This window comes from Mesoplodon bidens (assembly GCF_964165515.1).
Source record: "Mesoplodon bidens genome assembly, chromosome: 18".
NCBI lineage: Eukaryota > Metazoa > Chordata > Mammalia > Artiodactyla > Ziphiidae > Mesoplodon > Mesoplodon bidens.
Window position 1 is genome coordinate 50426586 of NC_138175.1, and position 23769 is coordinate 50450354.

The window sequence follows — 23769 nt, forward strand, 5'->3', positions numbered from 1 at the left end:
CCACACAGGTTTGTAAAGACAGGCCAAAGCTGTCTGGGTTTTCAGTTCAGGTACTAGATAAACAGGTCTGCTTGTAATCACATTAGATACCCACAGGATATAAAGGAATTCTATTATTCTTACATCTTTTCTGAGTGTTTAGAATGAACTAATAAAATGAACTAATAAAAGCATTTCAAAAAATTAAAAATTTACTGTAATGGGGAATTCCCTGGTGGTCCAGTGGTTAGGACTCCACACTTTTACTGCCAGTGGCCCAGGTTCCATCCCTGGTCAGGGAACTAAGATGCAAGCCACGAGGTGCAGCCAAAAAAAAAATTACTATAATGCCCTTATGTATCTGACACACACACACACACACATATATATATATATATATACATAATGACATACATGTATGATATCATATGTATGGCTATGATCTGGTTACTTTTAAAGGGAGGGCATCACAGTAAATTTAGATATCATTTCATAAAAAATTCTATGTCTGACCACTTTCCTCAGCATATTCTGGATATCTACTAATGTTGATAACTATGAACTTACCTTTTCTCATTTGATTCTGCATAGTATTCCACTGAATGGCTAAGCCACAAATTATTTTTGTCAGATCCAACTGATGAATGCAAAGTGTGCTATTACCAATAATGCAATGGTGAACATGCTTTATGTACATCCGTAACACAAGTTTACAGGCCATGAGATAAAGCAGTTAAGATTTAGCTGTAAGGGATTTTCATTAATTTTACTGTCCCAGTTTTACTGCTTTGGTAAAACGGATAATGGCCACTGTAAATAATTTTTCAAAAAGGTAAAGAAAAATCATCCGAACCCTCTCTGCCAGAGTAAACCAGGTAGCATATTAATATATTTCCACCTGGGACTTCCCTCCTGGCACAGTGATTGAGAATCTGCCTGCCAGTGCACGGGACATGGGTTTGATTCCTGGTCCAGAAGATCCCACATGCCACAGAGCAACTAAGCCTGTGTGCCACAGCTACTGAGCCTGTGCTCTAGAGGCTGAGAGCCACAACTACTGAGCCTGCGTGCCTAGAGCCCATGCTCCGCAACAATAAAAGCCACCACGATGAGAAGCCCATGCACCGCAATGAAGAGTAGCCCCTGCTCACCACAACTAGAGAAAGCCCACACACAGCAACGAAGACCCAACGCAGATAAAAAAAAATAAACTACATCTTTCCACCTATTAGTGCTATGCACATAATCACATCTTCAGGTACACGTCCCCTTATTACTTGAATTATATCGGGAAGTCTCTAACCTAGTTTTCTCGTGGATGACAAAGTTTTTCCTGTCATTATACATCTGTATCATATTTTTTCATGGCTATATATTAGAATACATTTATGTAAATATTTTGCTGATAATTATTTCCTTTTTTAAAAATTCAGTATAAACATCTTTGTGTATAATCTTCCTTACTGTTGCTATAATCTCCTAAGCAAAACCTCTAATGCTAGGATTTGCCAGGGCAGACTATTTTGATACATATTGACCAGCAAATGTTCACTCCTACTAATAGGTGTTGAACACAGAATGCTGTGTATATGACAGTCTAAACTGATAACTTTAATGAAATCTCAATCAAAATCCAACAGGTTTTTTGTCTATCCCACCCCATTTTTAGAGGGGGAACAATGGGGGTGGAATGTGACAAAATTAATATCCCTGGTTTCTCCCAAAGCTCCTGCTTAAAGAGGTCTGGATGAAGGACCATGCATAGAAAAGGCAATGTGACCTGAGCCTGAATGGAAATAATGCAAGGAAACCGATTATTAACAATTCAAGTTTACTAAGAAACTTTTTGTTACTAGTAACTACTTGTAACACTTTCAGAGTTACAGTAAAACCCTAAGGAATTAAGGAATTAATTAGTGTTCAAAATTTCCAATCATATAAGTTGCAGTATGTTATTAGATTAATAAAAAAGTCTTTCAGTCTATAAAATACAAACTAATGATGCTAAATATTACACTGTACACAATGGGTGATTCTGTACATATAACTGAAGCTGGATGGAGGGTGGCAGCCATTCATAAGCCTTGTCCAAATCTGTACTATTGTGGATGGCTATTACATGATTCTGATTTTAGGAAATATTAATTGAAGTACAATCTTATTAAGGCGATTTGCAGGATTCCTCTTGAGTATGTTATGAATTTAGGATAGGAAGCTGACCAGAATTTTCAAATATTTGTCCTAATTAGAGGGATTTTCCTCCCCTTGGTTCAGTAATTGCCAGGCACCTATTAGGAGCCAAGCACAGTTCTACACGGTAGAGATAGAATGGTGAAAAACAGCCCTCCCTACGTGGAGGGTACACTGCAGTTGACACCAATTGTTTGTCCATCATTATACTTTTGTTCGAGTCCTGCCCATAACCTTCATGTATAAGCCTTCTCTCCTGGGTAGATGCCAATGATTCTTCTCTTGTGTCACATCTTGAGAATCGGGGCATTCAGAGCTCTGATATAACCACTGACCATATTTATAGAATATGTTTTCTCTCCTCTGTGAAACCGGATGTTAGTATAAAGAGTTCACCTCCCAACTGGATCTTTAAAAACACAGCATTTTATAGAACTTCTTTCCCATGAAGATTCCTTGATGTTTCCAAGTTCTGCAGGAACTTCCCACAACTACCAGCACAGACTTTCCAATAGAGATGAAGATGTGGATTATCTGGAGGCCATTCCTCACCTTCCAATTCTACAGGTTCCCTCCAGTGTGGACCCTCTGATGGTAAACAAGATGTGACCTCTGGCTGAAGCCCTTGCAACATATATCACATATGTAAGGCCTCTCTCCAGTGTGGACCCTCTGATGGGTGTGGAAATGTGAGGCCTGGCTGAAACCCTTACCGCACTGCTGACATGTATAGGGTTTCTCTCCTGTGTGGACCCTCTGATGAGCACTGAGCCCGGCACTCCAGCTGAATTCTTTCCCACACTCCTCGCATTTGAATGGTTTCTCTCCAGTGTGAATTATCTGATGGACTTGGAGATTCGACCTCTGGCTGAAGGCCTTACCACACGTATCACATTTATATGGTTTCTCTCCCGTGTGGACTCTCTGATGGGCTTGAAGATGGGAGGCCTGACTGAATCGCTTTTGACACGCATCACATTTGAAGGGCTTTTCCCCTGTGTGGACACTCTGATGAGCTTGAAGATTCGAGGCCTGACTGAAGCCCTTCCCGCACTCCTCGCATTTATAGGGTTTCTCTCCCGTGTGGACCCTCTGATGGTTATGAAGATTCAGGCTCCAATTGAAGCGCTTCCCACACACCTCACACTTGTAGGGTTTTTCTCCAGTGTGGACTCTCTGATGGGCTTGGAAATAGGAACTCTGGCTGAAGCCCTTCCCACACACACTGCATCGAAATGGCTTCTCTCCTGTGTGAACCCTCTGGTGGCTCTGGAAGCTTGAGGCCGAACTAAAACCCTTCCCACACTCCTCACACTTGTAGGGTTTCTCTCCTGTGTGGACGCGCTGGTGACTGTGAAGGTTGAAGCTCAGGCTGAAGCACTTGCCACACTCCTCACATCTGTAGGGTTTCTCCTCAGTGTGGACGCGCTGGTGCGTATGAAGATTTGAGCTACAGCTGAAGCGTTTCCCACAATCTGCACACTTGTATGGTTTCTCTCCGGTGTGGATTCTTTCGTGGGCCTGAAGGTGGGACCTCTGAGTGAAGCCCTTCCCGCACACCTCACACTTATACGGTTTCTCTCCCGTGTGGACTCTGCAGTGGATGTTGAGGTCTGTGCTACGACTGAAGCCCTTCCCGCAGCTCTCGCATCTGTACGGCTTCTCTCCAGTGTGAATGGGCAGGTGGGCGTACAGGTGTGAGGTCTGATTAAAGCTCTTCCCGCACTCGTGGCATGAATAGGGCTTCTCCCCTGTGTGGACTCTCTGATGAGTTTGCAGGTTTGAGCTCTGACTGAAGCCCTTCCCGCACTCGTGACACCAATAGCGTTTCTTCCCAGGGAGGACACCCTGTTGAATAGGACTAGCTGAGCTATAACCGCTGTCCTTCTCAGGTGTCCTGTATGTAGGGGACTTCCTGCCCACGTGTACCTGCTGATGAAGTTCAAGGCTGGTGTGGTCACTGAATCCTTTCTCACGTTCGTTACACTGGTAGGTTTTTGGTCCAGTTTGAATGATACTGTATGGGGCCAGAGGTGATGCCTTTAAGAGATCTTTACCACACTCTCTGTTGCCTTGAGCTTTCTCTCTTTTGTGCACCATGTCATCATCGAGGTGGGGGGAGATACAACTGAAAATATCAGCACATGGAACGAACATACAGAACTTGGTTTTCACTGGAGTCAGCTTACAACTTCTCTGATAATTCTGAGTCCCATTCAGATAGAGTGTCTTCCAGGAATTCTGAGCTCTCCCAGTTGGAAATTCTTGATTTTCAATAACATTAGAATGAGCCTCTAGAAGAGTCATTAAACAGGTGTCTTCCACAGAAGCCTGAATGGACACTCCTGCAGGGGAATTATGTTGTTTGGGGGACTGAGTATGCTTTCTGTGAATACTTAGCACGGAGTCCTGACTGTTGGTTGATTTGCTCACAACGTGTCTCTTGATGTGCCAGCAAGAAACCGCTCCCAGTGAAAGGAATCGTACTCCTGTTTCATGAGGAGCCTCCATCTCGTTGTGACTCCTGGCTCCTGAAAGGAAAACAGGAAGGAATGAAGGACGGAGAGTGAGGGCAGCAACATGCTGGACGAGGAAGCTCCAAGCCTTTGCTCCTGCCCTGAAAACATTACATAAACAACTAGAGAGCAGTGAAAATGACTTCATAGGAACTCTGAAAAACAAAGGTCTACAGCAACCAAGAGAACGTCCAATCAAGAAAAAAGCCAAATTTGAAAAGGTAGGATATTCGGGATCAGTCCAGAGTGAGGTTGCCCATATCCCTGGCAGATCTCTTAAGGATACAGACATGGGAAAGACCAAGGACCTGGACGGAAAAGCAGCAGCTAAAAGCCAGCAGAGGCGTGGAAGTGTAATACCAAAACATATTTGATCTACCCGAAAGAACGCAGAAAAGGACAAAGAGATGAACAAAATAGATGAGACCTCCCCCAACAAAAGCAATTGCAAATATATCCGGTTTCAGTAAGTATATTATGTGCAAGTGGACTCCCCTAAAATCAAAAGGCAGAGATTGGCAGAGAATATAAAAAGCAAGGTTCAACCACGTGCTGTCAACAAGGGATATATTTTAAATACAAGTAAGCAAAAGAAAAAGGGTAGGAAAAGATGTATCATACAAATATCATGCAAAGCCTAAGAAACTGGAATGGCTAAACAAATATCAGACAAAAAGACTTTACAAAATAGAGCACTATTAGATACAAAGACATTTTATGACAAAAGGATTAGCAGATGTAACAATTACAAATGTGTATGTATCTAATAAAGGCTCCAAAATACATGAAACAAAAAGAGGGAACTAAAATGAGAAATGGACAAATCTACAGAATTGAAGATTTTTTACACACTTATTAGACCATTAAAAAAAATCAGCAAAGCCATACAAGATCTGAACCACTATAACCAAAATGAAACTTATAGGTCACTGCACCTAACTGCAGTACATACATTTTTTTCAAGTACATATGCCAACATCCATCAAGATAAACCATACCCAGGGCTATAAAACAAATTTCGAAAGATTGGAAAATTAAAGACCACAGCAGAATTAAATTCAAAACCAACACCCAGAAAACGCCTGTAAGAAATCACATGGGAAATTAGAAATTTTGAAATAATAATGAAAGAAAATACTATCACCATTTCTGGCATGCAGTTAAACAGCACTCAGATTATTTATAGCTTTAAATATTTATATAGAAAGCAAGAAAGGCCTAAAGTCAATAACATAAGGTTCCATTTTAAGAAGCCATAAAAAGAAGAGGAAATTAAGAAGGAAGGAAATAGTGAAAAGCAATTAAACAAACAAGGGGGGAAAGTCAAGGAAAACAAAAACTGAATCAAGGAAAAAAAATAGAAAAGACAAAACACCATTGTAAAGCAATTATACTCCAATAAAGATGTTAAAAAAAAACAAAAACTACCAACATCAGGCATAAAAGATGGGATATTACTAAAGATCATAAAAGGCATTAGAATAAGGGGGTATGTTCAACAACTTAGATAAAATATACCGATTCCCTGAAACATACAAATCTGTTACAAGAAAAGCAAAATATATAAGTAGTTCATGAACTGAAATCATAAATAAAAACATTCTCACAGAAGGACCAGACAACTTCACTGGTGAATTCCATTTAGCACGTAGGAAAGGAATAATACCAGTCCTACACTGAGGTATTGTGTATAATAAGGCCTGTATTACCTTGATATCAAAATAGACAAAGACATTAAGTACAAAGAAAATTACAGATCAAAATCCCTACTTAATGTAGGTGCAAAAATCCTAAACAAAGAGAAAATCTTGTTTTTTATAGTACACAATAAAAGGGTACTACATAATAAATAAGTGGGGTTAATCCCAGGAATGTGAGGTGGTTTTAACACGTGAAATCATCAGTGCTTCATGCTCCTTTAACAGCATAAAGCAGAAGGAGGACAAGATGGTGGAGTAGGAGGACTTGAGCTCACCTCCTCTCATGAAAACACCAAAAATCAATTACTTCTCAACAACCATTAACAAAAAAGACTGGGACCTATGAAAAAAGATATTCTACATCCAGAGACAAAGAAGCCGCCATAACAAGATGGTAGGAGGGGCGTTTTTGTGATATAACCAAATCCATACCTGCCGATTGGGTGACCCACAAACTGGAAACAAACTATATCACAGAGGTTCTCCCACAGGAGTGAGAGTTCTGATCCCCATGGCAGGCTCCTCAGCCTGGGGGTCTGGCATCAAGAGGAAGAGCCCCCAGAGCATTGGGCTTTGAAGGCCAGTGGGGCTTGATTTCAGGAGCTCCACAGGACTGGGGGAAACAGAGACTCCACCCTTGGAGTGCGCACACAAGGTCGCATGTGCACTGGGACCCAGGGCAAAGCAGTGACTCCATAGGAGCCTGGGCAAGACCTACCTGTGGGTCTTGGAGGGTCTCCTGAGTAGGCAGGGGTCAGCTGTGATCCACTGCAGGGGCAAGGACACAGGCTTATGTCCTGGGGGGGGGAGCCCCCAGGGAACATTCCTCAGTGTGAGCTCTCCTGGAGGTCACCATTTTGGCACCAAGCCCTGCCCCAACCCAACAGCCTTCAGGCTCCAGTGCTGGGATGCCTCAGGCTAAACAACCAACAGGGTGAGAACACAGCCCCACCCATCAACAGACAGGCTTCCTAAAGTCATCCTGAGCCCACAGTCACCCTTTTACATGTCCCTGCCCACCAGAAAGGCCTGCACAAGCCCCTGCACCAACCCCACCCACCAGGAGGCAGAAACCAGATGCAAGAAGAACTACAATCTGCAGCCTGTGGAATGGAGACCACAAACACAGAAAGTTAGACAAAATGAGATGGAAGAGAAATACGTAGCAGATGAAGGAAGAAGATAAAACTCCAGAAGAACAACTAAGTGAAGTGGAGATAGGCAATCTGCCTGAAAAAGAATTCAGAATAATGATAGTAAAGATGATCAAGATCTTGGAAAAAGAATGGAGGCACAGACCAAGAAGATATAATTTTAAAGAACAAACAGATGAACAATAACTGAAATGAAAAATATACTATCAGGAATCAACAGCAGAATAATAGAGGCAGAAGAACCAATAAGTGAGCTGGAAGACAGAATGGTGGAAATCACTGCTGCAGAACAGAATAAAGAAAAAAGAATGAGTTAGTGTTGTGCGCCGTGCTTCTGCACGGGGCCGTGGACCTGAGGGGTCGGGCGCAGCTGTATGGCTCTAGGAACTCTGGTCCAAAGGGCTGGGTACAGGACCTCTGCATGTGGCAGCCTATGGGCAGGTGAAACTAGAATAAGCACAAAGGAAAAGAAAAAGATACACCAGAAATTCATCTACACGTGGAACAACTCCTACAGAACACCTACTGAACGCTGGCAGAAGACCTCAGACCTCCCAAAAGGCAAGAAACTCCCCACGTACCTGGGTAGGGCAAAAGAAAAAAGAATAAAGAGAGAAAAGGATAGGGACAGGACCTGCACCAGTGGGAGGGAGCCGTGAAGGAGGAAAGGTTTCCACACACTAGAAGCCCCTTCGCGGGCGGAGACTGCGGGTGGTGGAGGGGGAAGCTTCGGAGCCGCGGAGGAGAGCACAGCAACAGGGGTGCCGAGGGCAAAGCGGAGATATTCCCGCACAGCGGATCGGTGCCAACCAGCATTCACCAGCCTGAGAAGCTTGTCTGCTCATCCGCCAGGGCGGGCGGGGCTGGGAGCTGAGGCTCGGGCTTCGGTTGGAGCGCAGGGAGAGGACTAGGGTTGGCGGCGCCTGCAGGGGGTTAGTGCACCATGGCTAGCCGGGAGGGAGTCTGGGAAAAAGTCTGGACCTGCCAAAGAGGCAAGAGACTTTTTCTTCCCTCTTTGTTTCTGGTGCGCGAGGAGAGGGGTTAAGAGCGCTGCTTAAAGGAGCTCGAGATGGGCGCGAGCCGCGGCTAAAAGCGTGGACCCCAGAGACGGGCATGAGATACGAAGGCTGCTGCTGTCGCCACCAAGAAGCCTGGGTGCGAGCACAGGTCACTATCCACAGCCTCCTTCCAGGGAGCCTGTGCAGCCCGCCACTGCCACGGTCCCGGGATCCAGGGACAACTTCCCCGGGAGTATGCACGGTGTGCCGCAGGCTGGTGCAACGTCACGCTGGCCTCTGCTGCCGCAGGCTCGCCCCACACTCTGTACCCCTCCCTCCCCCCGGCCTGAGTGAGCCAGAGTCCCCAAAGCAGCGGCTCCTTTAACCCTGTCTGGTCTGAGCAAACAGACGCCCTCCGGCGACCTACACGCAGAGGCAGGGCCAAATCCAAAGCTGAGCCCCCAGGAGCTGTGAGAACAAAAAAGAGAAAGGGAAATCTCTCCCAGCAGCCTCAGAAGCAGCAGATTAAAGCTCACAATCAACTTGATGTACCCTGCATCTGTGGAATACATGAATAGACAACGAACCATCCCAAATTGAGGAGGTGGACTTGAGAGCAAGATTTATTATTTTTTCCCCTATTCCTCTTTTTATGAGTGTGTATGTGTATGCTTCTGTGTGAGATTTTGTCTGTATAGCTTTGCTTCCACCATTTGTCCTAGGGTTCTATCTTTCCGTTTTTTTGTTTTGTTTTTTCTTAAAAAATTTTTTTTCTTTTTATTAACTTTATTTTATCTTACTTTATTTTATCTTCTTTTTCTTTCCCTCTGTCCCTTTCTCTCTCTCTCTTTCTTTCTATTTTTTCTCCCTTTTATTCTGAGGCGTGTGGATGAAAGGCGCTTGGTGCTGCAGCCAGGAGTCAGTGCTGTGCCTTTGAGGTGGGAAAGCCAACTTCAGGACACTGATCCACAAGAGACCTCCCAGCTCCACATAATATCAAACGCCAGAAATCTCCCAGAGATCTCCATCTCAACACCAGCACCCAGCTTCACTCAATGACCAGCAAGCTACAGTGCTGGACACCCTATGCCAAACAACTAGCAAGACAGGAACACAACTCCACCTGTTAGCAGAGAGGCTGCCTAAAATCATAAGTCCACAGACACCCCAAAACACACCACCAGACATGGACCTGCCCACGACAAAGACAAGATCCAGCCTCATCCACCAGAACACAGGCACTAGTCCCTTCCACCAGGAAGCTTACACAACCCACTGAACCAACCTTAGCCACTGGGGACAGACACCAAAAACAATGGGAACTACGAACCTGCAGCCTGCAAAAAGGAGACCCCAAACACAGTAAGATAAGCAAAGAGAGAAGACAGAAAAACACCCTGCAGATGAAGGAGCAATATAAAAATCCACCAGACCTAAGAAATGAAGAGGAAATAGGCAGTCTACCTGAAAAAGAATTCAGAATGATAGTACAGATGATCCAAAAATCTTGGAAATAGAATTGACAAAATGCAAGAAACATTTAACAAGGACCTAGAAGAACTAAAGATGAAACAAGCAACGATGAACAACACAGTAAATGAAATTCAAAATGCTCTAGATGGGATCAATAGCAGAATAACTGAGGCAGAAGAACAGATAAGTGACCTGGAAGATAAAAGAAGGGAAATAACTACTGCAGAGCAGAATAAAGAAAAAAGAATGAAAAGAACTGAGGACAGTCTCAGAGACCTCTGGGACAACATTAAACACACCAACATTCGAATTATAGGGGTTTCAGAAGAAGAAGAGAAAAAAAAGAGACTGAGAAAATATTTGAAGAGATCATAGTTGAAAACCTCCCTAATATGGGAAAGGAAATAGTTAATCAAGACCAGGAGGCACAGAGAGTCCCATACAGAATAAATCCAAGGAGAAATACGCCAAGACACATATTAATCAAACTGTCAAAAATTAAACACAAAGAAAACATACTAAAAGCAGCAAGGGAGAAACAACAAATAATACACAAGGGAATCCCCATAAGGTTAACAGCTGATCTTTCAGCAGAAACTCTACAAGCCAGAAGGGTCTAGCAGGACATATTTGAAGTGATGAAGGAGAAAAACCTGCAACCAAGATCACTCTACCCAGCAAGGATCTCATTCAGATTTGATGGAGAAATTAAAACCTTTACAGACAAGCAAAGGCTGAAAGAGTTCAGCACCACCAAACCAGCTTTGCAACAAATGCTAAAGAAACTTCTCTAGGCAAGAAACACAACAGAAGGAAAATACCTACAAAACGAACCCAAACCAGTTAAGAAAATGGGAATAGGAACATACATATCGATAATTACCTTAAATGTAAATGGACTAAATGCTCCCATCAAAAGACACAGATTGGCTTAATGGATACGAAACAAGACCCATATATATGCTGTCTACAAGAGACCCACTTCAGACCTAGAGACACATACAGACTGAAAGTAAGGGGATGGAAAAGATATTCCATGCCAATGGAAGCCAAAAGAAAGCTGGTATAGCAATTCTCATATCAGACAAAATAGACTTTAAAATAACGACTATTAGAAGAGACAAAGAAGGACACTACATAATGATCAAGGTATCAATACAAGAAGAAGGTATAACAATTGTAAATATTTATGCAGGATCCAACACAGGAGCACCTCAATACATAAGGTAAATGCTAACAGCCATAAAAGGGGAAATCGACAGTAACACATTCATAGTAGGGGACCTTAACACCCCACTTTCACCAATGGACAGATCATCCAAAATGAAAATAAATAAGGAAACACAAGCTTTAAGTGACACATTAAACAAGATGGACTTAATTGATATTTCTAGGACATTCCATCCAAAAACAACAGAATACACATTTTTCTCAAGTGCTCATGGAACATTCTCCAGGATAGGTCATATCTTGGGTCACAAATCAAGCCTTGGTAAATTGAAGAAAATTGAAAGTGTATCAAGTATCTTTTCTGACCACAACGCTATGAGACTAGATACCAATTACAGGAAAAGATCTGTAAAAAATACAAACACATGGAGGCTAAACAATACACTACTTAATAACGATGTGATCACTGAAGAAATCAACAAGTAAATAAAAAAATACCAAGAAACAAATGACAATTGAGACACAACGACCCAAAACCTATGGGATGCAGCAAAAGCAGTTCTAAGAGGGAAGTTAGTAGCAATACAATCCCCCCTTAAGAAACAGGAAACATCTCGAGTAAACAACCTGACCTTGCACCTAAAGCAATTAGAGAAAGAAGAACAAAAAACCCGAAAGTTAGCAGAAGGAAAGAAATCATAAAAATCAGATCAGAAATAAATGAAAAAGAAATGAAGGAAATAATAGCAAAGATCAATAAAACTAAAAGCTGGTTCTTTGAGAAGATAAACAAAATTGATAAACCATTAGCCAGACTCATCAAGAAAAAAAGGGAGAAGACTCAAATCAATAGAATTAGAAATGAAAAAGGAGAAGTAACAACTGACACTGCAGAAATACAAAGGATCATGAGAGATTACCACAAGCAACTCTATGCCAATAAAATGGACAACCTGGAAGAAATGGACAAATTCTTAGAAATGCACAACCTGCCAAGACTGAATCTGGAAGAAATAGAAAATATGAACAGACCAATCACAAGCACTGAAATTGAAACTGTGATTAAAAATCTTCCAACAAACAAAAGCCCAGGACCAGATGGCTTCACAGGCAAATTCTATCAAACATTTAGAGAAGAGCTAACACCTATCCTTCTCAAACTCTTCCAAAATATAGCAGAGGGAGGAACACCCCCAAACTCATTCTACAAAGCCACCATCACCCTGATACCAAAACCAGACAAGGATGTCACAAAGAAAGAAAACTACAGGCCAATATCACTGATGGATGAACATAGATGCAAAAATCCTCAACAAAATACTAGCAAACAGAATCCAACAGCACATTAAAAGGATCATACACCATGATCAAGTGGGGTTTATTCCAGGAATGCAAGGATACCTCAATATACGCAAATCAATCAACGTGATACACCATATTAACAAATTGAAGGAGAAAAACTATAAGATCATCTCAATATATGCAGAGAAAGCTTTCGACAAAATTCAACACCCATTTATGATAAAAACCCTGCAGGAAGTAGGCATAGAGGGAACTTTCCTCAACATAATAAAGGCCATATATGACAAACCCACAGCCAACACTGTCCTCAATGGTGAAAAACTGAAAGCATTTCCATTAAGATCAGGAACAAGACAAGGTTGCCCACTCTCACCACTCTTATTCAACATAGTTTTGGAAGTTTTAGCCATAGCAATCAGAAGAAAAGGAAATAAAAGGAATCCAAATTGGAAAAGAAGAAGTAAAGCTGTCACTGTTTGCAGATGACATGATACTATACACAGAGAATCCTAAAGATGCTACCAGAAAACTACTAGAGCTAATCAATGAATTTGGTAAAGTAGCAGGATACAAAATTAATGCACAGAAATCTCTGGCATTCCTATACACTAATGATGAAAAATCTGAAAGTGAAATCAAGAAAACACTCCCATTTACCATTGCAACAAAAAGAATAAAATATTTAGGCATAAACCTACCTATGGAGACAAAAGACCTGTATGCAGAAAACTATAAGACACTGATGAAAGAAATTAAAGATGATACAAATAGATGGAGAGATATACCATGTTCTTGGATTGGAAGAATCAACATTGTGAAAATGACTCTACTACCCAAAGCAGTCTACAGATTCAATGCAATCCCTATCAAACTACCACTGGCATTTTTCACAGAACTAGAACAAAAAATTTCACAATTTGTAAGGAAACCCAAAAGACCCCGAATAGCCAAAGCAATCTTGAGAACAGAAAATGGAGCTGGAGGAATCAGGCTCTCTGACTTGAGACTATACTATAAAGCTACAGTAATCAAGACAGTATGGTACTGGCACAAAAACAGAAAGATAGATCAATGGAACAGGATAGAAAGCCCAGAGATAAACCCACGCACATATGGTCGCCCTATCTTTGACAGAGGAGGCAGGAATGTACAGTGGAGAAAGGACAGCCTCTACAATAAGTGGTGCTGGGAAAACTGGACAGGGACATGTAAAAGTATGAGATTAGATCACTCCCTAACACCATACACAAAAATGAGCTCAAAATGGATTAAAGACCTAAATGTAAGGCCAGAAACTATCAAACTCTTAGAGGAAAACATAGGCAGGACACTCTATGACATAAATCACAGCAAGATCCTTTTTGATCCACCTCCTAGAGAAATGGAAATAAAGACAAAAATGAACACATGGGACCTAATGAAACTTCAAAGCTTTTGCACAGCAAAGGAAACCATAAACAAGACCAAAAGACAACCCTCAGAATGGGAGAAAATATTTGCAAATGAAGCAACTGACAAAGGATTAATCTCCAAAATCTATAAGCAGCTCATGCAGCTCAATAACAAAAAAAACAAACAACCCAATCCAAAAATGGGCAGAAGACCTAAACAGACATTTCTCCAAAGAAGATATACAGACTGCCAACAAACACATGAAAGAATGCTCAACATCATTAATCATTAGAGAAATGCAAATCAAAACTACAATGAGATATCATCTCACACCAGTCAGAACGGCCATCATCAAAAAATCTAGAAACAATAAATGCTAGAGAGGGTGTGGAGAAAAGGGAACACTCTTGCACTCCTGGTGGGAATGTGAATTGGTACAGCCACTATGGAGAACAGTAAGGCGGTTCCTTAAAAAACTACAGATAGAACTACCATATGACCCAGCAATCCCACTACTGGGCATATACCCTGAGAAAACCATAATTCAAAAAGAGTCATGTACCAAAATGTTCATTGCAGCTCTATTTACAATAGCCCGGAGATGGAAACAACCTAAGTGTCCATAATCCGATGAATGGATAAAGAAGATGTGGCACATATATACACTGGAATATATTACTCCGCCAAAGAAAGAAAAGAAATTGAGCTATTTGTAATTAGATGGATAGACCTAGAGTCTGTCATACAGAGTGAAGTAAGTCAGAAAGAGAAAGACAAGTACCGTCTGTTAACACATATATATGGAATTTAAGAAAAGAAAATGTCATGAAGAACCTAGGGGTAAAACAGCAATGAAGACAGAGACCTACTTGAGAATGGACTTGAGGATATGGGGAGGGGGAAGGGTAAGCTGTGACAAAGTGGGAGAGAGGCATGGGCATATGTACACTACCAAACATAAGGTAGATAGCTAGTGGGAAGTAGCCGCATAGCACAGGGAGATCAGCTCGGTGCCTTGTGACTCACTGGAGGGATTGGATAGGGAGGGTGGGAGGGAGGGAGATGCAAGAGGGAAGAGATATGGGAACATACGTACATGTATAACTGATTCACTTTGTTATAAAGCAGAAATTTACACACCATTGTAAAGCAATTATACTCCAATAAAGATATAAAAAAAAAAAGAAAAAAGAATGAAAAGAAATGAGGACAGTCTGAAACCTGTGGGATAACATTAAATGCACCAACATTTGCATTATAGGAGTCCCAGAAGTAGAAGAGAGAGACAAAGGGCCTGAGAAAATATGTGAAGATATAAGGGACGTCCCTGGTGGCGCAGTGGTTAAGAATCCGCCTGCCAATGCAGGGGACATGGGTTTGAGCCCTGGTCCGGGAAGATCCCACATGCTGTGGAGCAACTAAGCCCATGTGCCACAACTACTGAGCTGCATGCCACAACTACTGAAGCCCACGTGCCTAGAACCCACGCTCTGCAACAAGAGAAGCCACCGCAGTGAGAAGCCTGCGCACCGTGACGAAGAGTAGCTGCTGCTTACCACAACTAGAGAAAGTCCAGGCTCAGCAACGAAGACCCAATGCAACCAAAAATAAATAAATTAAATAAATTAAATTAAAAAAAAGAGAGAGAGAAGAGCCAAAAACTTCCCTAAAATGGGAAAGGAAACACTCAAGTCCAGGAAGCGCAGAGAGTCCCATACTGGATAAACACAAGGAGGAAGAAGCCGAGACACATTAATCAAACTGACAAGAATTAAAGACAAAGACAATATATTAAAAGGAACAAAGGAAACATAACAAATAACATACAAGAGAATTCCCATAAGGTTATCAGTTGATTTTCAGCAGAAACTCTGCAGGCCAGAAGGGAGTGCCAGGATATATTTAAAGTGATGAAAGGAAAAAACTTACAACCAAGAATACTCTACCCAGCAAGGCTCTTGTTCAGATTCGATGGAGAAATCAAAAGCTTTACAGACAAGCAAAAGCTAAGAGAATTCAGCACCACCAGACCAGCTTTACAACAAATGTTAAAGGAACTTGTCTAGGTGAAAAAGAAAAGCCCACAACTAGAAACAACAAAACTACGAATGGAAAAGCTCAGTGGTAAAGGCAAACATACAGTAAAGGTAGGATATCATCCACACACAAATATGATATCAAAACCAGCAATTGTGAAGAGGAGAGTAGAAATGGAGAATATTGGAAAAGCATTTGAAATTAATAGACGAGCGACTTACAGCAGTCTGTGTATATATACAAGATTGTTTTATCAAAACCTCATGGTAACCGCAAACCAAAAATCTACAATAGATACACAAAAAAAGAAAAAGGAATCCAAACACAACACTAAAGATAGTCATCAAATCACAAGAAAAGAGAACAAAAGAGGAAGGGAAGCAAAAAGACCTACGAAAACAGTCCCAAACGAATTAACAAAATGGCAGTAAGAACATACATATCAGTAATTACCTAAATGGATTGAATACTCCAACCAAAAGACACAGACTGGCTGAATGGATACAAAAACAAGACCTGGATATCAATGTATGTTGTCTCCAAGAAACCCAATTCACATCTAGGGACACATGAAGACTGAAAGTGAGGGGATGGAAAAAGATACTCCATGCAAATGGAAATCAAAAGAAAGCTGGAGCAGCAATACTCATATCAGACAAAATAGACTTTAAAATAAAGACTGTTACAAGAGATAAGGAAGGGGGCTTCCCTAGTGGCACAGTGGTTGGGAGTCCGCCTGCTGATGCAGGGGACGTGGGTTCGTGCCCCGGTCCAGGAGGATCCCACGTGTCGCGGAGCAGCTGGGCCCGTGGGCCATGGCCGCTGGGCCTGCACGTCCGGAGCCTGTGCTCCGCGACGGGAGAGGTCGCAGCAGTGGGAGGCCCGCGTACCTCAAAAAAAAAAGAGATAAGGAAGGACACTACATAATGATTCAAGGGATCAATCCAAGAAGAAGATATAACGATTGTAAATATATATATGCACCCAACATAGAAGCACCTCAATATATAAGGCAAATGCTAAAAGCCATAAAAGGAGAAACTGACAGTAACACAGTAATAGTGACGGACTTTTAACACCCCACTAACATCAATGGACAGATCATCCAGCCAGAAAATCAATAAGGAAACACAGGCCTTAAATGACCCATTAGACCAGATGGACTTAACTGATATTTATAGGGCATTCCATCCCAAAGCAACAGAATACATATTCTTCTCAAGTGCCCATGAAACATTCTCTGGGACAGATCACATGCTGGGCCACAAAGCAAGTCTCAGTAAATTTAAGACAACTGAAATCATATCAAGTATCTTTTCTGACAACAATGCTATGAGATTAGAAATCAACTACAAGAAAAAAAACTATAAAAAACACAAATACATAGAGGCTAAACAGTACGTTACTAAACAACCAATGGATCACTGAACAAATCAAAGAAGAAATTTTTTAACAACCCTAGAGACAAATGAAAGTGAAAGCACAATGATCCAAAACCTATGGGACACAGCAAAAGCAGTTCTACGAGGAAGTTTATAGCAATACAATCTTACCTCAGGAAACAAGAAAAATCTCAAACAACCCAACTTTGCACCTAAAGCATCTATAGAAAGAACAAACAAAACCCAAAGTTTGTAAAAGCAAAGAAATCATGAAGATCAGAAATAAATAGAGACGAAGAAAACAAAAGATCAATGAAACTAAAATCTGGTTTTTTGAAAAGATACACAAAATTGATAAGCCTTTAGCCCGACTCAACAAGGAAAAAAGGGAGAGGGTTCAAATCAATAAACATATTTACACAGAAAAAAACAGCATAAAGGAGAAACTCTTACAATTGTCTGAAAAAATGCGAATAAGCATTTGACAAATTACCATACACATTCATGATTAAAATGCGCATTAAATTAGGAAGAGAAAGGAACTCAGTCCATTAAGGACACTAAAAAATCACCTCCAGTTAACACCATGCTCAGTGAGCAAAGACTGAATGCTGTCTACCTGCATTCAGGCAGAAGGAAACAAGAGGCATACAGACTGGGAAGGGAAGTAAAATAATGTATTTGCAGAAGTTATAAATCTCTATATAGAAAAATCTTTAGGAATATACAAAAACGCTTCTAGAACAAGTGAATATAGGAAGATTGCAGGCTATAAGATTGATGTACAAAAGTCAACTGTATTCTGACATAGAAGCAAATAATTAAAAAACAGAATTAATTCCATTTATATAGCATCAAAAAATAAAACACTTCTGAAAAATTAGAGATACAATTCCTATAAGCTACATGCTATAAAAGGTGACATTTTGATTTATAATAAATGTTTCATCTTCTTCCATGGCTCCTGGCTCACAGCTCCCAAAACCCTTGGAATTTCCTGAGAGATAAGAGCAATCGGAACATCTTTTGTTCTAATATTTAGTCATTTATCCTCTGTTCCTGAAATGGCTTCAGAGCCCTAAGGGTGAAATGGGTGTCTTCTTATTCATGGTGAGCCCTGGGAGGCTGAACCTATGATTAAGGCCAACCAGATCTTCAAATTTACTCAGTTGAATTTTGTTTTTTTATCAGATTGGTGGCAGTGACAAGATCCCAAGTGGAACTACTGAGCACATTCAGAAGAAATACAGGCACGGCGCCCTGGAGAACCATTCTGAGTTCAGTCTTTCTTGCCGTTTCTGAGGGCTGCTGGTACATGTCATAAGTGTTTCAGAAACTGTGTGATATCTCCTGCTATAAAATGTCTCACCGAAACTGAGGCTCACACCAAAAGGACTGAACCCTAGCATCAGGGAACTGCCCTCGCTTCTCAAGCAAAGGTAGCAGCAGTAGAATGTATAGATTGTGGGGCATGTGGATGAAGTCCGTTCTGCCTCTGCAAAGAAAGACCCCTCAGTGCCAAACTTTTGCCACGCCGATGTCCTTGTCACGTGGCAACAGTCTGCTCCTGTATCAGATAAACTGAGACAGGTAAACAATGGCTGTAAATTCAACAAACAGTCGGGGCTCTGGGAAAACCAAGATATATGGCCACTTGGTTCTTCCCAGCTCCCTGGCAAACCCCATTTTTTGGTGTTTGCATTCCTTCACCCACCACAGTGCATTAAAAAAAACCTTTTTTTAAAGTCAAAACTCTCTGTACAGCCTGGCAACTATAGTTAATACTACTGTATTGCATATTTGGAAGCTGCTAAGAGTAGATTTTAAAAGTTCTCGTCACAAGAAAAAATATTATAACTATGTGTGGCGACGGATGTTAACTAGACTCATGGTGGTGATAGTTTTGCGACACACACACATGTTGATTCATTATGTTGGACATCTGAAATTCATGTTATATGTTAATTATATCTCAATTTTAAAAATTAAAGAAAAACTATCTTTGTCCCTGAAGGCGTACTCTTTCTGGACCCTTTGAATACTCTGCAGCTGGACTTCATTCAAGTGCCACTCAGTATGGGTCATCAGTCTGGATGTTTTCCAGATAGTAAAGCCTTTCCCTGATGCAAGACCAATGCCCTCATGGTGGCAAGGAAACGATTAAAGAAGGTGTTTCCTGCTTGGGGTACACCTTCCACAATCTCCAGTGATTGAGGTACCTGCTTCACCGGATATATCACACAGAAACCTTGTAAACTTCTTGGAATGATCACTGCCCTATTGGCTTCAATCATCAGGCAAGGTCAAGAGAACTAATGGAAAAAAACAGATTCAAGCAAAATAAGTGTTAATTACGTGGGACGACATGAACTGGGGAGGATGCTCTGATATTTACGTTTTCCCATTTTAAGGAGACCTATTCTCTTAAGTTATACATGACTTACAGAAATGTGGTAAAATATACCTTTGTGAGCAAAGATGAAACATCTACTTTTTCTCCCTACCTGACCCTTCCAGAATTCAGAAAGTCTCAGTGAGTACCCTTATTTTCCTGATAGTATATTTGTTCACATAAGTTCAGTAAGAATCTGTTCTCCTTGTGACAGGACACAATTAGAAACACTGGCTGTATTACCAAGGTTTTGACTGAAATGTCATATTTGAGATATGCATAGACTCATATATGACCACAGAGCTTCAAGGAACTGCTTGGAAAAATCGAACTGGTACCTTGCATACACGGTTCCAGGAAACGAATCTTAAAAAAGAGTTTTTAAATAATCAGGCCAAATTTAATACAAACCTTTGTTGTTGTTGTTTTTTCTAAAAAAATGGAGGTGTGGGCTTCCCTGGTGGCGCGGTGGTTGGGAGTCCGCCTGCCGATGCAGGGGACACGGGTTCGTGCCCCGGTCTGGGAGGATCCCACATGCCGCAGAGCGGCTGGGCCCGTGAGCCATGGCCGCTGGGCCTGCGCGTCCGGAGCCTGTGCTCCGCAGCGGGAGAGGCCACAACACTGAGAGGCCCACATACCACAAAAAGGAAGAAAAAAAAAAAAAAAGGGAGGTGGAGTTAATTGTAGAGAAAAAAATTATGTTTCCACCTTTGTAGATATTAGATTCTAGTCCTGCTAATTGTCTTGGAGGTAATGTTATCTATAAACTGGACTGGATCCTGAATTTTTTCTAGTTTCCTCAAATATCTGGCTCTGACTCACCAAACTAACACTTCCAATTTCATCCTACCCTTCTGACTTGGAATCAGGAAGAAGGAAGGCAGCCCTCGAGCTCCATCAGAAGGGACCTCACCAAGTGCTCCTGCCCACTGACACTGCAGGGAAACTAGAAGGTACTGAACCCTGGATGTACATCCCACAGCTAAAAAGACACCCCACCCGACACCAGGTCCTATACAGATGCTGGGGACCTCCAAATCAAGGTGACGGGCGAGAAGGAGCTGACACCAAGGTAGACTGCTTCTGCCCAAGAAGCCAGATCCAGACTTTTAACTAACCGTGAAACCCTTTCTTTCCTTTACTCTGGCATTGGCCTGGAGACATTATGCCCTCATCTGCATCCCGCAGGCCACTGCTAAGGGGGTTAACCTCTGGAATTTAGAATAGATTTTCTCCCAGCCTGAAATATAAGTTAACTGACCCCTGGCTTGAATAGGCACACACAACAATTCTTACAGATGTATCCATGAACAGTGCCACCTTCATGGAAGTAGTTTGTGCCCTGACAAGACTTATCTTTGTCTGCGATGGTTATGTTTCTCCTTGGGCCTACGGATGCCTAGATGGCTGGTGCACAGCTGGGCAATGCCTCTTGGTTATCTAACCGTGCCCCTACCTGTTCTAGAAAGGACCTACCAGGAGGCTTTTCCTGATTCAGGGTTCGCTTCCTTTGGTAGGGCCCTACTTCCCCGATTAGGAGTAGATATAAATGAGGCTGTCATCAGAAACAACTCCTTAACTCTTGAAGAGACTGCAGATTCCATCGCTAAGACATTAGCTGCCCAGCAGAAATATGTGGACCCTCTGGCCAAGGCCATTCCTGATAACAGGACAGCCCCTGATTATCTTTTAGCTGAAGGAGGAGGTGCCTGTGCTGTGGCCAACACCACCTGTTGTACCTGGGTTAACACTTCTGAGGAAGCTGAAACTCAGGTACAGAAGTTCACTGAGGAGGCACTTTGCTTGAGAAGATGACTCTTTTGATACTATACACAGAAAACCCTAAAGATGCTACCAGAAAACTACTAGAGCGCATCACTGAATTCGGTAAAGTTGCAGGATACAAAATTAATACACAGAAATCTCTTGCATTCCTATATACTAACAATGAAAGATCAGAAAGAGAAATTAAGGAAATAATCCAATTGGCCATCACATCAAAAAGAATAAAATACCAAGGAATAAACCTACCTAAGGAGGCAAAGGACCTGTACTCTGAAAACTGTATTTAAGGCACTAATGAAAGAAATCAAAGATGACACAAACAGGCAGAAAGATATACCATGTTCTTGGACTGGAAGAATCAATACTGTCAAAATGACTGTACTACCCAAGGCAATCCACAGATTCAATGCAATCCCTATCAAGTTACCAATGGCATTTTTCACAGAACTAGAACAAAATTTTTTTTAATTTGTATGGAAACACAAAAGACCCTGAATAGCCAAAGCAATCCTGACAAAGAAAAATGGAGGACTTCCCTGGTGTGCAGTGGTTAAGAATCTGCCTGCCAATGCAGGAGACATGGGTTCGAGCCCTGGTCCAGGAAGATCCTACATGCCACAGAGCAGCTAAGCCTGTAGGCCACAACTACTGAAGCCCATGCGCCTAGTCCTGTACTCCGCAACAAGAGAAGCCACTGCAATGAGAAGCCCGCGCACCGCAACGAAGAGTAGCCCCCACTTGCCACAACTAGAGAAAGCCTGCGCGCAGCAACAAAGACCCAATGCAGACAAAAATAAATTAATTAATTAAAATCCAACAAAGCTATGGTTACCAAAGGGGAAACGTGGGGGATAAGAGGGATAAAGTAGGAGCTTGGGATTAACATACACATACTACTATATATAAAATAGATAACCAACAAGGACCTACCGTATAGCACAGGGAACTCTACTCAGTATTCTGTAATAACCTATATGGGTAAAGAATCTGAAAAAGAATGAATATATGTATATGTATAACTGAATCACTTTGCTGTACACCTGAAGCTAACAACACTGTAAATCAATACTCCAAAATAATTTTTAAAAAAGGAGCGGGGGAGCTTCAAGATGGTGGAGGAGTAAGACGTGGAGATCACCTTCCTCCCTACAAATACATCAGAAATACATCTACATGTGGAAAAACTCCTACAGAACACCTACCGAATGCTGGCAGAAGACCTCAGACTTCCCAAAAGGGTCTTGGTGCTCCGGCCAGGTGTCACGCCTGGGCCTCTGAGGTGGTAGAGCTGAGCTGAGGACGTTGTTCCACCACAGACCTCCCGGCTCCATGAAATATCAAATGGCAAAAGCTCTCCCAGAGATCTCCATCTCAACACTAAGACCCGGCTCCACTCAACAACCAGCAAGGTACAGTGCTGGGCACCCTATGCCAAACAACTAGCAAGACAGGAACACAACCCCACCCATTAGCAGAGAGGCTGCCTAAAATCATAATAAGTTCACAGACACCCCAAAACACACCACTGGACGCAGTCCTGCCCACCAGAAAGACAAGATCCAGCCTCATCCACCAGAACACAGGAACTAGTCCTCTCCTCCAGGAAGCCTACACAACCCAGTGAATCAACCTTACCCACTGGGGGGGCAGACAACAAAAACAACAGGAACTATGAATCTGCAGCCTGCAAAAAGGAGACCCCAAACACAGTAAGTTAAGCAAAATGAGAAGACAGAGAAACACACAGCAGCTGAAGGAGCAAGGTAAAAGCCCACCAGACCAAACAAATGAAGAGGAAATAGGCAGTCTACGTGAATAAGAATGCAGAGTAATAATAAACATGATCCAAAATCTTGGAAATAAATGGAGAAAATACAAGAAACATTTAACAGGGACCTAGAAGAACTAAAGAGCAAACAAACAATGATGAACAACACAATAAATGAAATTTAAAATTCTCTAGAAGGAATCAATAGCAGAATAACTGAGGCAGAACAGATAAGTGACCTGGAAGATAAAATAGTGGAAATAACTACTGCAGAGCAGAATAAAGAAAAAATAATGAGAAGAATTGAAGACAGTCTTAGAGACCTCTGGGACATTAAACACACCAACATTCGAATTATAGAGGTCCCAGAAGAAGAAGAGAAAAAGAAAGGGACTGAGAAAATATTTGAAGAGATTATAGTTGAAAACTTCCCTAATATGGGAAAGGAAATAGTCAATCAAGTCCAGGAAGTGCAAAGAGTCCCATACAGGATAAATCCAAGGAGAAACATGCCAAGACACATATTAATCA

At 41.8% G+C, this 23769-nt stretch overlaps 1 protein-coding gene across 1 annotated transcript in view; it reads right to left on the reverse strand.

Annotated features, from left to right (window-relative positions):
• Window positions 1-425: 425 nt before the first annotated feature.
• Window positions 426-23769, reverse strand: part of ZNF235 (zinc finger protein 235) — a gene marked incomplete at its 5' end in the record, with an annotated part of 57649 nt that continues 34305 nt past the window's right edge. Inside the window, one exon of the mRNA XM_081216048.1 lies at window positions 426-4700. Within this exon, the coding sequence (XP_081072174.1) occupies window positions 2731-4700 (1970 nt within the window). The 3' untranslated portion in view covers window positions 426-2730. The remainder of the gene's footprint in view (window positions 4701-23769) is intronic.